At 45.9% G+C, this 17,324-nt stretch overlaps 1 protein-coding gene across 2 annotated transcripts in view; it reads right to left on the reverse strand.

The window, feature by feature from the left end:
* lrp2 (LDL receptor related protein 2) overlaps window positions 1-17,324 on the reverse strand; it is a 266,845-nt gene that overhangs the window by 22,324 nt on the left and 227,197 nt on the right. For both annotated transcript variants that reach the window (XM_033023669.1, XM_033023668.1), the window contains 7 exons: window positions 14,104-14,235; window positions 10,920-11,051; window positions 8,686-8,829; window positions 5,301-5,466; window positions 3,631-3,759; window positions 2,630-2,850; window positions 537-716 (listed from right to left, as the gene is read on the reverse strand). In XM_033023669.1, coding sequence (XP_032879560.1) covers window positions 537-716; window positions 2,630-2,850; window positions 3,631-3,759; window positions 5,301-5,466; window positions 8,686-8,829; window positions 10,920-11,051; window positions 14,104-14,235 — 1,104 coding nt within the window. The remainder of the gene's footprint in view (window positions 1-536; window positions 717-2,629; window positions 2,851-3,630; window positions 3,760-5,300; window positions 5,467-8,685; window positions 8,830-10,919; window positions 11,052-14,103; window positions 14,236-17,324) is intronic.

Below are 17,324 nucleotides of genomic sequence, written 5' to 3' on the forward strand. Positions count from 1 at the left end.
GTTCGGCCCGTATCTCTCTAAACATTAAGTCTGAAGAAGAGTCTTGACCTGAAACGTCACCTATCCATCTTCTCCAGAGATGCTGCCTGACCCGCTGAGTTACTCCAGTACTTGGTGTCCCTCTAAACCTTTCCTCTCCATGGACCTGTCCAAATGTCTTTCAATGTTGATATTGTACCTGCCTCAACTACCTCCTCTGGCAGCTCGTTCCATACACCCACCTGTGAAAAATTTGCCCCTTAGGTTCTAATTAAATATTTCCCCCCACTCTCCATATTTAACGAATCACAAGTAACAAGGGTTTTTGTTACTGTTTCTATAGGCAATAAAGATTAAAATAATTTAACGTACTGTTTTGAACATTTTGTATGCAAGATTAGGATTTAACAATTGAAAGGTAGCAATGAATTCTCAACATATTGCCATCTGCAGAACTTTAGAAAAATAAGTGCATTTTGAATTTGGTGAATTTTCAGACCCTGAATAATTAATTGTACAATTTTCAGTTAAAACGTGGTCTTGGAAATAGGTTTTACCTGAGTGATCGTAACGATTCTCCTGATAAATTCTGGCCTGAGTTAGCCACGGGTTTACAGTCAGTATCTTAATCTTGTGTCCATTTCCAAATTTATCTTGTTTCCATACTTCTCCGTTCTCTTTCGATGTCCAATACAAGTGATTCTCAAACAGATCCAAGCTAAACGGGTTACCGAGGTCTGGCAGAGATAAAGCAAGAACACAATGTGAACGTTACAACTTCACCGGGTGGCTCCGTACGATGGCAGCCTCGCCAAAAGTCTGTCTCATCCTTTTCTTCTTTTGTTGTTTTTAGTCTGTTGTTAAATGTATGTTTTGGTGTATCTTTAGTGTTGTGTTATGTGGGGAGTGGGGGGGTGGTGGGGGAAACTTTTAAAATCTCTTTCCTCGAAGGAGACGCAACTTTTTCCGTATCGTATCACCATCCGCACTGCGGCCTAACATTGTGGAACTGGCGGTCCCTTTGCTGGGGATCGACGTCGGGAGCTCCAACTGCGAGAGCTTCAACCGCCCCGATCACGGGAGCTTCAATCTCCGGCTGCGGGAGCTTCGATCGCCCCGACTGCGGATGGTTTGACTGAACCCGACCGCGGGAGAAAAGGAGGGAAGAAGATAATACGTTATTGCCTTCCATCACAGTGCGCTGTGGTGAATGTTTATGTTAATAATTTATGTAGTTGTGTGTCTTGTTGCTTTTTTGGTATAACTGTATGGCAAATCAAATTCCTTGTATGTTTTTACAAGCTTGGATAATAAATTAATTACAATTACAATTAGAACAGACACCTGCCCGGCTTTGGTGTGTGGGAGGAACCTGGAGCACCTGGAGGAAACCCACGTGGTCACAGGCTGAGTTACTCCAGCACTTTGTGCCTTACTCACTGATGACCAACACTCGCGTGAAGGACTACCTTTTGCCTCATGGCCAGGACCTGAACCACACGGGACATTGCCTGCATAAATACCAAACACAGGGTGGGGCTGGGCCTGACCCGCTGGACGTTATTCAGGCTGGTTGCCCAGTGCAAGGGCTGGGGGTTTGTTCCTTGGTGAGCCGATCAGTCAGGCTGCTTTCTGGGAAAGTGACGTGAATTACTGGCAACAGAATCAGAGCGTTTATGTTCTATGGAAATCCTTGAAACTGCTGCCCATTGGCAGGGGAACATCAAGAATTGAGCAGGGACATGATACTTCCCGAAAATTATGGACGATAATTCACAGTGTAATCTGCCTTCTGAATCAGTCAGATATGACCACAGTCACTTCACATCAAGTATCCACCACACGATAAAATACTTACACTATTTCAACTGTAACTTGCCTCCTAATGTTCACGCCAGATTTAGTTTCTACCCATGTGCGATAAAAGAGCTAAATTCCAACAGAGAATGCTGGGGAAGCAAAATGTAATTCCAAGAAATGCCGCCAAATTCTTTTAAATTATTTTAAATTCTTTTAAAATACCTATTTATTTTTTACTAATAAGTGTACATATGTGTAAATGGTTGTCGTGTTTGTATTTTTTTAACCGGAGGAGATGTAATGGACATTACTGTGGCACATTATTGTGTAATGACAATAAACGTATTCATTCATTCATTCATTCATTCATTCATTCATTCATTCATTCATTCAGTTACTAACTGAGGCTTGGAGTCCTCGCATTACTATCTTTAGTTTAGGGATACAGTGTGGAAACGGGCCCTTCGGCCCACCGTGTCCACGGTGACCAGCGATCATCACAAACACTAGCACTATCCCGAACACTGGGGACTATTTACAATCTTTACCGAAGCCAATTAACCTACAAATCTGCACGTCTTTGGAGTGTGGGAGGAAACTGGAGCACCCGGAGATAACCCACACGGTCACGGGGAGAATGTACAAACTCAATACAGACAGCTCCCATAATCAGGATCAAACCTGGGTCTATGGTGCTGTGAGGCAGCAACTCTAATGCTGCACCACCGTGCTGCTTTGATCAGAGCCTATCAATAAATGATTGTTCAGGCTGATTCCCCAGTGCAAGTGCTGGGAGGTTCATTCTGCTTCTCCATTCCTCTGTGGGGTCTAGTGTCTGCACCAGTCTCACCTCCATTGATGATCACGATTCTGTGAGACCCATCAGGCTTCATGGACTCGATGAGGTTCTCCTTGGAGTCGGACCAGTAGATGCGGTCACCATTCAGGTAGTCTATGGTGAGCCCTGTTGGACAGCCCAGGTCTCTGGTGGCCAACACCTGCCGCTGGTCCCCGTCCATCCAGGCACTCTCTATCTTGGGCTCACTGCCCCAGTCCGTCCAGTAGAACAGCCTGGAACAAGGGTTAATAGCAGTGAACTAAACATCGCAGAGAGACTTGGGAGTGCTGGTCCAGGATTCCAAAAAGGATAATTCAGACTGAAGAAGGATTTCGACCCGAAACGTCACCCATTCCTTTTATCCAGAGATGCTGCCTGTCCTGCTGAGTTACTCCAGTATTTTGTATCTATCATTCGGTTTAAACCAGCATCTGCAGTTCCTTCCTACACAGGATCATTTGCAGGTTGAATCGGTGGTAAGGAAGGCAAATGCAATGCTGGATAGACACAAAATGCTGGAGTAACTCAGCGGGGCAGGCGGCATCTCTTGAGAGAAGGAGTGGGTGACGTTTTGGGTCGAGACCCTTCATCAGACTGAGAGTCAAGGGGGAGGGAAACGAGAGATATGGAAGGGCAAGGTGTGAAAACAACAGATCAAAGCAGATGATGTTCAAAGGAAATGTCAAATGGTTCATTGTTGGCTGAGGGGAAGCTGACAACAAGGCATACAAACAGTAACATTAATCAGGAGGACCGAGAAACTAGTCGGAGGACTAGGATGGGGGAGGGACAGAGAGAGAGGGAAGGCAAGGAGGGTTACTTGAAGTTAGAGAAATCATTCATATTGTAAAGTGCCAAAGTGTGAAGAGTAGAGGGAGTGCCCGGAGTGAGACTGGTCCTTGATTATGCTGGATTAACTGATTCGTTGATTAAGTGAATTAGTGGTGCCCGTAGGAAATATACATCTTTGATTCTAAAAGCTGCCGGTGAGCGTGGCGTGGAAGTTCACTTACCCGAGTTTTGGATTGACAGAAATAGCAGCGGGCTGTTGCAGCTGAGAGGAGACCAGCCATTTCCTGTACCTCCCGTCCAGTTCTGCCACCTCGATTCTGTTGGTGCTGGAGTCCGTCCAGTAGATGTGTCTGTGGAAGCAGAAGGCAACATCCCACTACTCTGTAGAAACAACGTCAGGTAGATGCATAGGGTCTCTTGCCCATAATGGGGGAATCGAGGACCAGAGGACATAGGCTCACGGTGAAGGGGAAAAGATTTAATAGGAATCTGAGGGGTAACATTTTCACACATAGGGTGGTGGGTGCATGGAACAAGCTGCCAGAGGAGGTAGTTGAGGCTGGGACTATCCCAACATTTAAAAATCAGTTAGACAGGTACACGGATAGGACAGGTTTGGAGGGATAAGCACGCAGGTGGGACTAGTGTAGCTAGGACATGTTGGCCGGTGTGGGCAAGTTGGGCTGAAGAGCCTGTTTCCACATTATATCACTCGTTGACTCTATGCTGGTGAAAGGTTCTGACCTGAAACGTCACCTATCCATGTTCTCCAGAGATGTTGTCTGACCCGCTGAGTTACTCCAGCACTCTGTGAAACGTCACCTATCCCTGTTCTCCAGAGATGCTGCCTGACCCACTGAGTTACTCCAGCACTCTGTGAAACGTCATCTATCCTTGTTCTCCAGAGATGCTGCCTGACCCGCTGAGTTACTCCAGCACTCTGTGAAACGTCATCTATCCTTGTTCTCAAGAGATGCTGCCTGACCCACTGAGTTGCTCCAGCACTCTGTGAAACGTCACCTATCCTTGTTCTCCAGAGATGCTGCCTGACCCGCTGAGTTACTCCAGCACTCTGTGAAACGTCATCTATCCTTGTTCTCCAGAGATGCTGCCTGACCCGCTGAGTTACTCCAGCACTCTGTGAAACATCACCTATCCTTGTTCTCCAGAGATGCTGCCTGACCCGCTGAGTTACTCCAGCACTCTGTGAAACGTCACCTATCCATGTTCTCCAGAGATGTTGTCTGACCCACTGAGTTACTCCAGCACTCTGTGAAACGTCACCTATCCATGTTCTCCAGAGATGCTGCCTGACCCGCTGAGTTACTCCAGCACTTCATGTGTCTCTCTCTGGGGCAATTGGGTTGAAACTTGTTCTACCATCTTCCCAACAGCTAACCAATTATAACTATATTAACAATGACACGAACGTTAACACATCAAATGTAGTTTAGTTTAGATTAGGGATACAATATGGAAACAGGCCCTTGGACCCACCGAGTCCTGGCCAACCATAATCACCTGTACACTAGTTCTATCCTACACACTCTGGAGAATTTACAGAAGACCTGCATGTCTTTGTAGTGTGGGAGGAAACCCATGTGGTCACAGGCAGAATGTGCAAACACCCGAGGTCGTAATTGAACCTGGATCTCTGGCACTATGAGGCGGCAACTCTACCCGCTGTGCCACTGCGCCACCCATTGAAGGGAGGAGGATTGGATGGGAAATAGAGTATCTGAACTCAGTCTTTCCAACGGACTTCAATGGAGAAGGGAAACGGATTCAAAGAGCTCAGGAGATGCGGATAAATGGCGTTTTTAGAAAAATCCTAGTTATTAAAATCGACCCACAAGCACTACCCTGTTAGCTTTATAGTGGCGTTCCTTACTTTCCAACCCAGTCCACTGCAATGCCGTCAGGTGTGGTTATGTATTTCAGGTTTAAGTTCACTGCCACGGTGGGATTGCTTCCTTTGTCATCAAACCTGGTGAGATATGCCCGTTTGATGGAGCCCGCCTGTGAACCGTGTCCCAGCGCGGTCCAGTACACTAAACCTGCAGAGAGAAGGAGGCTCCTGTTAGTTCACTTTTAGTTTAGTTTATTTTCACGTGTACCGAGACACGGTGAAAAGCTCTTTTGTTGCATGCTCACCAGTCAGCAGAAAGACTACACATGATTACAATCGAGCCATTCACAGTGCACAGATAGAGTCCAGGATAGAGGGAATAACATTTAGTGCAAGATAGAGTCCAGTAAAGTCCGATTAAAGGTTTAGGAAGGAACTGCAGATGCTGGAAAATCGAAGGTAAACAAAAATGCTGGAGAAACTCAGAGGGTGAGGCACCATCTATGGAGCGAAGGAAATAGACAACGTTTCGGGTCGAAGCTCAAGGGTTTCGACCCAAAACGTTGCCTATTTCCTTCGCTCCATAGATGCTGCCTCACCCGCTGAGTTTCTCCAGCATTTTTGTCTAAGTCCGATTAAAGATAGTGCGAGAGTCTCCAATGAAGTAGATGGGAGGTCAGGACTGTTTTCTGGTTGGCGATAGGGTGGTTCAGTTGCCTGATAACAGCAGGGAAGAAACTGTCCCTGAATCTGGAGGTGTGTGTTTTCACACTTCTGTACTTCTTGCCCGATGGGGGAGGGGAGACGAGGGAGTGAGACTGGTCCTTGATTATGCTGCTGGCCTTGCCGAGGCAGAGTGAAGTGTAGAGGGAATGACAGGGTGAGACTGGTCCTTGATTCCATCTCCTTGTGTCTGCCAGTGCATCCACCATCAATATCTTATTCAGTTTTTCCCAGAAGTGGCCTCTACAAGTTGCTCCTTTGAGATGGTGGACTTCTTCAGCTAAATTCCACATTGAGTGATTGAAAACAGACCCTTCTGCCCACCGAGTCCACGCTGACCATCGATCACCTGTTCCCACTAGTTCCAAGTTATCCCACTTTCTCATCCACTCCCTACACACCAGGGGTAGTCTACAGAGGGCCAATTAACCCACACATCTTTGGGATGTCGGAGGAAACTGGAGCACCCGGCGAAAACCCATGCGAGAACGTGCAAACTCCACACAGACAGCACTCGAGGTCAGGATGGGATCTGGGTCTCTGGCGCGGTGAGGCAGCAGCTCTACCACCTCCACCACCGTGATGCCCCATAGTCTGGAGAATCCATGTCCTGTTCCAAATGCTACTATGCCGATTGAAAATCCCTTAAAAAATTCCTACCATATTAAGAAAGTAAAGGTGACTAGTATATCACACACAACAGTTGTGTGAAGTCTCCATGCTAATTAAATATTTAAATAATTCAATAAATAACGAGGACTGAGAGTCGCCGCCCCCCCCTCCCCTCCCCCCCCCCCCCCCCCCCAGCCCCCCAACGCCCAAACCCTCCCCACCCTCCTCACCAGCACCTCACCAGCACCTGCACCCCCGCCCAAACCCCCCGCCCCGCCACCATCAAACACACACACATGGGACTGAACTGGACGGAACATGCTGTCATCACAGGTGTTCCACGGCACTTGTCACTTTGCTTGTAACAGCACTACTTGCTATGTGGTATATTTATGGGGTATGTGTTATATGTGGGCATTGTTTTATGTGGGTTATGTGTAAGTGGGGAACCATGCACAACTGGACAGGCACTTAAGCATTTCACTACTGGTTATACCTGTATAATTGAGTATGTGACCAATAAACGTGAATTGAATTGAATTGAAATATTTTAACGTTATGATTTCTGCACTAAACGAAAAAGAAAACAAAGTGAAATGATTTATCATGAAGCTTGAATCGCAGGCTGAAACCTCACCCGTGCCTCTGACAGGCTGCCGTCTGGAACTGAACAAAGTACGTCTCGACCCGAAATGTCACCTGTACATTCCTTTTCTCCAGAGAAGCTGCCTGCCCCGCTGAGCTACTCCAGTATTTTGTGTCTCTTACTTCAGATGAGTTCAAGTTCAAGTGAGTTTATTGTCATGTGTCCCTGATAGGACAATGAGATTCTTGCTTTGCATCAGCACAACAGAACATAGTAGTCATTGACTACAAAACACATGAATAAATAAACTGATAAAGTGCAAATGACAGATAATGGGTTGTTAATGTTCAGAGTTTTGTCCGAGCCAGGTTTAATAGCCTGATGGCTGTGGGGAAGTAGCTATTCCTGAACCTGGTCGTTGCAGTCTTCAGGCTCCTGTACCTTCTAGCTGAAGGTAGCAGGGAGATGAGTGTGTGGCCAGGATGGTGTGGGTCTTTGATGATACTGTCAGCCTCTTTGAGGCAGCGACTGCGATAAATCCCCTCGATGGAAGGAAGGTCAGATGACGTGACTTTGTTGCGGCAGGTTTGCTGGAGCAGATTTATCTCGGCCACTTCATGGATATTCTTGTTCCAGGACTCCCGAGCAAACAGCAAGAAGCTGCATGGTTGTTGTTCCTGTGTTCCAATTTCAGCGCATTTATTGAGAAGGACTCCTGCAGCGAGAGATTTGACCTCTGCACTCACAGCGTGGTGGAAGAAGTGGACAGCTGATGGATCAAGACCTACAATAACCTGGATAGAGTGAATGTGGAGTAGATGTGTCCACTAGTGGGAGAGTCTAGGAACAGAGGGTATAGCCTCAGAATAAAAGCATGTAACTTTAGAAAGGAGATGAGAAGGAATTTCTTTAGGGTGGTGAATCTGTGGAAAGCATCACAGACGGTAGTGGAGGCCAAGTCATTGGGTGTTTTTAACACAGAGATTAATTGGTTCTTGACTACAATGGGTGTTAAAGGTATGGGGAGAAGGCGAGGGTTGAGAGGGGAAAATTGATCAGCCATGATCGAATGGCAGAGCAGACTCTATGGGCCGAATGGTTCAATTCTAATCCTACGTCTTATGAGCTTATGGAACGCTGAACACTGTTCCAGTGCTGTACTGTTCTATGTTAAAAAAAACTAACCCCCACAAACTTAAAAAAAAAAAATTGCAATCTATCATCTGAGATGTGTGGTAGACATAAAAGCTGGAGAAACTCAGCGGGTGCGGCAGCATCTATGGAGCGAAGGAATAGGCGACGTTTCAGGTCAAGGCTGTCTGAAGAAGGGTCTCGACCCGAAAACGTCACCTATTCCTTCGCTCCATTGATGCTGCCGCACCCGCTGAGTTTCTCCAGCTTTTTTGTCTACCGTAGATTTTTCCAGCATCTGCAGTTCTTTCTTAAACATCTGAGATGTGTGTGTTCTTTACAAAACTGGAACCGGATTTTAATACTTTTACGTACTGAGATCTGGATCTTCTGAATCCCAAATGTAGTCAATGGCTTTGATGTTCTCCTCGAGATCAATGTAGTCGGTGTACTGTTCCTGCGAGGTGCTATACCGGCGGATCCGTACACGGTCTGGCAACAGCAGGAGAGGAGGCCCTCCTACAATTAAACAGGCAAAATCAGTAACGGTTCTGTCACAATACACAGTCATCCCGCGTGGAAGCACGCCCTCCCGCCCAACCTGCCCATGACAATCAACGTGACCCATCTACCCTTATCCCTCAAAACCTATCCTATCCATGTACCCGTCCAAATGTCTTTTAAACATTGTGATAGTACCTGCCTCAACGACCTCCTCTGGCAGCTCGTTCCATGCACCCACTACTATTCTGTGTAAAAAAGTTACCCCTCAGGTACCTATTAAATCTCCCCCAACTCCCCCTCTCAATTTAAACCAATGCCCGCTGGCTCTCGATTCATAAGTTTATGAGTGATAGTAGCAGAATTACACCATTTGGCCCAAAGAGGCCGCTCCGCCAATCATGGCTGGTCCATCTCTCCCTCTTAACCCCACCCTCCTATGTTCTCCCCATAACCCCTGATACCAGTACTAATCCAGAATCTGTCTATCTCTGCCTTAAAAATATCACTGACTTGGCCTCCACAGCCTTCTGTGGTAAAGAATTCCACAGATTCACCACCCTCTGACAAGACATTCCTCCCCATCTCCCTCCTAAATTAACTTCCTTTTATTCTGAGGCTGTGACCTCCGGTCCTAGGCTCTCTCATTAATGGAAATATCCTCTCCACATCCACTCTAACCAAGCCTTTCACTATTCGGTAAGTTTCAATGAGGTCCCACCTCATCCAGCGAGTACAGGCCCAGTGCTGTCAAACGCTCATCATACATTAGTACACTCATTCCTGGGGTCATTCTTGTAAACCTAGTCTGGACCCTCTCCAGAGCCAGCACACCCTTCCTCAGATATGTGGCCTAAAATTGCTCACAATACTCCAAATGTGGTCTGACCAGCACCTTATAAAGCCTCGGAATTACATCCCTGTTTTTGTATTCTAGTCCTCTCAAAATAAATGCTGGCATTGCGATTACCTTCTTTACTACCGATTCAACTTGTAAATTAACTTTTTGGGAATCTTGCACCAGCACTCCCAAGTCCTTTTGCACTACTGATTTCTGAATTCTCTTCCCATTTTAAAAATAGTCTATGCCTTTATTCCTACTACCATAATGCACGACTCCACACTCTGCTACGCTGTATTTCATCTGCCACTTCTCTGCCCACTCTCCCAACCTGTCCAAGTCCTTCTGCAGAGTCCCTGCTTTCTCTACACTACCTACCCCTCCACCTATCTTCGTATCATCCACAGACTTGGCCACAAAGCCTTCAATCCCCTCATCCAAATCATTGATGTACAATGTGTCGGAAACCCATCATCAGACTTCATCAGACCCTTCGTCTGAGGAAGGGTGTCGACCCAAAACGTCACCTATTCCTTCTCTCCAGAGATGCTGTCTGTCCCGCTGAGTTACTCCAGCATTTTGTATCCAGCATTAGCGGTCCCAGCACCGACCCCTGCAGATTCCTCTACCCTGGGTAAAAGTCTCTGTGCATTCACCCTATCTATTCCCCTCATGATCTTGTACACCTCTATAAGATCATCCTTCATCCTCTTGCGCTCCAAGAAACAGCCTGACCAACCGCTCATTATAGCTCAGACCCTCGAGTCCTGGCAACATCCTCGCAAATCTTCTCTGAATATTGTCAGCATTCCATCAGTTTGGCATGCCGGGAGGAGTGCTAATCTATGTGTAGGATGGAACATCTGATGCTGGTTTAGATACAAAATGCTGGAGTAACTCAGCGGGACAGACAGCATCTCTGGAGAGAAGGAATAGGTGACGTTTTGGGTTGAAACCCTTCCTCAGACGAAGGGTCTGATGAAGTCTGATGATGGGTTTCGACCCGAAACATCACCAATTCCTTGTCTCCGGAGATGCTGCCTGACCCGCTGCGTTACTCCAGCATTTTATGTCTACTTTCAGAGTGATAAGTTATATTTGGAAGAGTTAATATTCAGGGTCAGTCAGACTGATCGATGGTTTTTAAACGGACGATAGTTTTATTCAATACAGACCCCGTAAATAGCACAAGGCCACAGTAATCACTGTTTCCAAGGGAAAGGCCGATCTAATGGGTGTAGAGAGAAGAGGAAGAACTTGCACATACCTTTGGCAGCACAGAGAATCCCCTGCTCCTCCTGAACAGGTTGAAACCCCTCTGCGCAGAAACACTCATAGGTTCCTTTGCCATTTTTACAACTGTGAGGGCAGATGCCAAATTTTTCACACTCATTGATATCTGGGCAATGAGAAACAAAATGAAGGGAAAACAGATTAGAATCCAAACAAGTGCAGGTTTGTAGGCTAATTGGCATCTATAAATTGTCCCCCAGTGTGTCGGATAGAACTAGTGTATGGGTGATCACTGGTCGGCATGGACTCGATGGGCCGAAGGGTCTGTTTCTGTGCTGTATCTCCACACTAAACTAAACTATACTAATCAATTTGAAGTAACTTGTGTAGGATGTTCATAATTTTCATCTCTGTTCTCCTACCTACAGCATGAATAGGGCGGAACGGTGGCACAGCGGTAGAGCTGCTGCCTTACAGTGCCAGAGACCCGGGTTCGATCCTGACTACGGGTGCTGCTGGTCTGTACAGAGTGTGTATGTTCTCCACGTGACCGCTGTGGGTTTCTCCCAGGTGCTCCTGTTTCCTCCCACACTCCAAGGACGTACAGGTTTAGGAGTTAATTTGGCTTGGCATCAATGTAAAATTGTCCATAGTGCTTGTAGGGTGGCGTTAATGTGCGGGGATCGCTGGTTGGTGCGGACTCGGTGGGCCGAAGGGCATGTTTCCGTGATGTATTTCTTAACTAAACCCTGATTTCAGAATTATGAAAGCGCGCACCACCAGACTCAGCAACAGCTTCATTCCCCTCTGTTATTAGGCTTCTGAACAGTCATTCCATAAGCTCGTGTACTGTCTAGGATTCACTTCTACCCCATTGCGAACATTGCACTTTGTCTCTGGAACTGTTGCGCTACAATGCCGAGAACTATATATTCCGCACTTTGTATCTTCACCTATCGTACTTGAGTTTGAACTGATTGTATCTATGTATAGTATTATATGATCTGTTTGGATAGCATAGCTTTTCACTGTACCTCGGTACACGTGACATTAATAAACCTGAACCTAAACCTACAACACGAATGACGTTGCTTCCAATCACCATTTATTCAGTGAAAACTAGACGCCCTTAAGACTGTCTTGATAATGTAGAGAATTTAATTCCTCACCACACGCTGGAGTTCTTTAATGACATAATTGATTAGTAATTAATGGGACATCCTCTTCCTAATAGACAAACAAGACCAATTCTTAATGAGTTGGTCTCCATTTATTGATTTTTTGGAGTCATGTGGTGCAACAGTATCGTAAAAATTAAAAGTTTCAGGTAAGGGTGAAAGACGACATAGAATATAAAAAAAATCATCTCCTTGTGGCGATTGGATAAATTTCCTCCTGCTTTCCTTTTCTCACTTATTTAATTTCTTCACGATTTCCTTTTTCTGCTTCTTACTCACGCACACCAGTCTATCCTTCCCTCTTTACCACCTCTTTTTCTTTTTCTCTTCTTACTTTTCTTGTTAAAAAATTTTTTTAAAAGGAAGTTGCCCAGAGAATGTAATATGTTAACATAATTTTGGGAACCTGGAAAAAGGTACCACTGTATTGTGCTAACTTCTAATAAATAAAATAAATAAATTAATTAATTAAATAAATTAATGGGACATCCAAAGTTTTACATATTATTTCAAATGTGAATGCTGGCGAGAACAAATCGCAGTTATAAAACATATGGAGGCACAGAGAATGCAGATGTTGGGATCTTGTAGGACGACAGATGGCACAATGGGCTAAGTGTTCGGCTGGCGACCGGAAGGTAGCCGGTTCGAATCCCGCTTGGAGTGCATACTGTCGTTGTGTCCTTGGGCAAGACACTTCACCCACCTTTGCCTGTGTGTGAATGTGTGTGAATGTGTGTGAGTGATTGGTGGTGGTCGGAGGGGCCTTAGGCGCAGATTGGCAGCCACGCTTCCGTCAGTCTGCCCCAGGGCAGCTGTGGCTACAGAAGTAGCTTACCACCACCGAGTGTGACTGAGGAGTGAATGAATAATGCGATGTAAAGCGCCTTGAGTATTAGAAAGGCGCTATATAAATCCCATCCATTATTATTATTATTATCTTGAGTCAAACACAAAGTGCTGGAGGAATTCAGCAGGTCAGGCAGCATCTGTGGAGGGAATGGACAGACGGCGTTCTGTGTCTTCAGCCCTGAAAAGTAGGTTTGACTGTCCATTTCCTCCACAGATGCTGCCTGATCCACTGAGTTCCTCCAGCGCTTTGTAGGTTGGTCTATATAACACTTTACAGCAGACAGTCCCAGTATACCCCACAAGATGAATTATCCCACAAAATGAAATACAAAGTCGCATTGCCACCCGTGACCAATGGTTTGCTGTGGAATGTCTTAAATTAACAGGAAAAGTTAAAGATGCGTGTTCACAGCCCAGAGGATATGTTCCTTCCCCTCTCTAGGAGTGGGGGTGAGGGCAGAGGTGTGGGAAATGTGAGATTCAGTATAGTTTTGCTGACTTCCAAAACTCAAACATATTGGCAGATTTTTAAACCATCGAGTAGGATGGCACAGTGGCAAATCGGAAGAATTCCCTCCTTACAGCGCCAGGGACCTGGGTTCGATCCTGACCACGGATGCTCTCTATACAGAGTTTGCACTTTCTCCCTGTGACTGCGTGGGTTTTCTCTGGGTGCTCTGGTTTCATCCCACACTCCAAAGACGTACAGGTTTGTTGGTTAATTAGCTTGGTAAATTGTAAATTGTCCCGAGTGTGTAGGATAGTGTTAGCGTTGATGTACTCGGTGGACCGAAGGGCTTGGTCCCACTGTGTATCTCTAAAGTCTAAAGAACTTAAGACTGCGTAGGAAGGAACTGCAGATGCTGGTTTAAACCGAAGATAGACACAAAAAGCGGTGTCAGGCAGCATCTCTGGAAAAAAGGAATAGGTGAAGTTTTGGGTCGAAATCTTTCTTCTAAAGTACTTTTTTCCTTAAAGGTGCCAATCCATTTCAGGTGACTCTTTGATTAGTGCGGGTGTCAGAGGTTATAGGGAGAAGGAAGTAGAATGGGGTTAGGATGGAGAGATAGATCAGCCATGATTGAATGGCGGAGCAGAATTAATGGGCCCATGGTCCTAATTCTGCTCCTCGTACTTATGGCCTGATGAATTGACGTGGTGAAAGTGGTGAAACATATATTGAATTACCATCACAAGCATTTGCATCAGCCTCGTTCACCGTGTATCCCAGCCGACAGGAGCAGATGAAGCCTCCACCTGTTAGATCAGTACATTCGTGTTCACACAGCTTTTGTGCACAGGTCCGTTCAACATTATGGTCTGTAGAGACAGCAAGATACTTTCATTGAACTTTCATAGGCAAAATATCACCTCTTACTATAACTTACTTCAACATGTTAAACAGTTGCATTGCATATGATTCAATGGGAAGCACAAGGAAGACTGCCTATTATTGTTCCAACCCTGAACCATCATTACTATAAACAAGTCACAGAGTGATACAGTGTGGAAACAGGCCCTCAACCAAACTTGCCCACACCTACACTAGTCCCACTCGCCTGCGTTTGGCCAATGTCCCTCTAAACCTGTCCTATCCATGTACCTGTCTAACTGTTTCTTAAGCGTTGGGATAGTCCTTGCCTCAACCACCTCCTCTGGCTTCTCGTTCCATTCACCCACCACCCTTTTGTGTGAAAAGGTTACCCCTCAGATTCTTATAAAATCTTTCTCCCTTCACCTTAAACCTAAGGCCTCTGATTCTCAATTCCCCTACTCTAGACAAGAGACAATGTGCGTCTACCTGATCTATTCCTATATTCGATAGTGAGCATCATCTGTCACTAACTCAGCAATGTGGGTTACATTTGACCAAACGCATATAGACTCATACAGCATGGAAACTTGTCCCACAACCCAACATGGCCGCAGTGACCCATCTACACCAGCCCACCTGCCCATCTTTGGCCCATTTCCCTCTAAACCAATCCTACCCATGTACTGAAGATAGACACAACAAGCTGGAGTAACTTAGCGGGTCAGACAACATCTCTGGAGAAAAGGAACAGGTGACGTCTTGGGTTGAGTCCCTTCTGCAGACCCCCACTCCCTCATCTTTACTATATTTAAACCCCCCACTCCTTCATTGTTACTATATTTAAATGCTACACTCTCGATGTACCTGTCCCAATGACCATGATGCGTAGGACAGTAGCAGAGTGAATTAGTCAAATCATGCTTGTCCTTGTGTGGACAAGACAATTTTTCGCATTATGCAAAAGACTTTGATCAACAATTGGGAGATCATCTTCTGAAGAAGGGTCTCGACCCGAAACGTCACCCATTCCTTCTCTCCAGAGATGCTGCCTGTCCCTCTGAGTTACTCCAGCATCTTCAATGTAAACCAGCATCTGCAGTTCCTTCCTACACAACATTGTAAATCTACATAGCATCTCTCTGGGGCCATCACATATATCTGTAACAAGAAACCCAGCGCGCCAGACCTAAAACTAGTATTTAGAACTATTTTAACTTGGTCTCCCATGACTCCTGCTTTTAAACTCTATGCCAGAGCTAGTCAAGGCACGTATCGCAAATGCCTTCTTAATCCATCGCTTGTACCTGCGCTGCCACCTCCTGGCAAAATGTGCAGGGAGGAACTGCAGATGCTGGTTTACACCGAAGATACCCGACACAAAATGCTGGAGTAACTCAGTGGGTCAGACAGCGTCTCTGGAGAGAAGGAATGGGTGACGTTTCATCATGATGATGAAGGGTCTTGACCTGAAACGCCTCCTATTCAACCACTTTGTGTCTATTTTAACCACCTTCAGAGATCCACTGATTGTCCTCCCAAACAGTTGGGTATAGTTCCCATCTTCCAACCTACCTCATCGTGGACCATGGGCTTTTTCTCTACAACTATAACGCTACAACGCTGTAACAGTGTATTCTGCGCTCTGGTGTTTTTCTGTTTGCACTACCTGTTGTACTTGTATACCAGCCTATTGTTCTCATATCTAGTATGATTTGACGATAGCATGCAAAGAAAACTTTCCACTGTATCTCAGTCTACGTGACAATAATAAACCAATGCCATGTTCACAAGGTATAGGAGTAAAATTAGGCCATTCGACCCATCGAGTCCATTCTGCCATTCAATCATTGCTGATCTCTGCCTCCTAATTCCATTGTCCTGCCTTCTCCCACAACCCTTGACATCCTTGGCCTCCACAGCCCTCTGTGGCAATGAGTTCCACAGATTAACCACCCTCCGACTAAAGAAATTCCTCCTCACCTCCTTTCTAGAAGAACGCCCTTTAATTCTAAGGCTATGACCTCTGGTCGTAGACTCTCCCACCAGTGGAAACATCCTTTCCACATCCACTCTATCTATGCCTTTCATTATTCTGTAAGTTTCAATGCGGTCCCCCCTCAACCTTCTAAACTCCAGCGAGTAGAGACCCAGTGTTGTCAAACGCTCATCATATGCTAACCCACTCATTCCTGGAATCATTGTTGTATGTCTCCTCTGCACCCTCTCCAGAGCCAGCACACCCTTCCGCAGGTATACCAGTACCATGGAGATACACTTCAAGATCCCTTTGTTCCTTTATCTTCTTAGAAGCCAACTAGCCATTGTATATTTTCCAATTTGCTACATTTAATCACCCCAAATAGACCTATTTGCATTCCAGTTCCTCGAACGAGTTTCCACATACAACCACAGAGCTAATTTTGTTATCAAATGCAAACCTCATCATGCAGGATAAATTTAAATGCAATTCAGTAACATAAACAATACAATACAATACAATACAATTTATTAAAGCCATCACATTAACATCTGTTGTATACATTATATGAAGTAATGTAATTTATGAAAGGCCTGGATAGAGTGGATGCAGAGAGGATGTTTTAACTAGTGAGAGAGTATGGAATCAGAGGGCATAGGCTCAAAATAAAAGGACGTACCTTTCCAAAGGCGATGAGGAGGAATTTCTTTAGCCAGAAGGTGGTGAATCTGTGGAATTCATTGCCACAGACGGCGGCGGAGGCCACAATGACGGCACGGAAAGACGGCACCCGGGACAGGCTGGGTTAGCACCTCAATCTGTGTCTTTCGTGAGAAAGTCACCCAATAAAGCTACGGAAAGGCCTAATGAACCACCATGGCCTAAAAATCCATCAGGCGAGAATGAAATGCACGGAGAAGAAGAAAGAGGTGCAGCGCACAGGCCTTGGACCTGGTGAGACACAGGAGGAGCCCGGCCAGGACTCACCCCACAGAGCCCAGCCCCTCCACGCACTAGAGTCTCCCAACCCCTGCAGAGTGGTTACTAAGATGGCTGATCCGTGGGCGGTTGCTGCTGGGACACAAGTCGGGGCCTGATCAACCCCGGCTGGGTCGC

Source organism: Amblyraja radiata, chromosome 7 (genome assembly GCF_010909765.2).
Source record: "Amblyraja radiata isolate CabotCenter1 chromosome 7, sAmbRad1.1.pri, whole genome shotgun sequence".
Lineage (NCBI taxonomy): Eukaryota > Metazoa > Chordata > Chondrichthyes > Rajiformes > Rajidae > Amblyraja > Amblyraja radiata.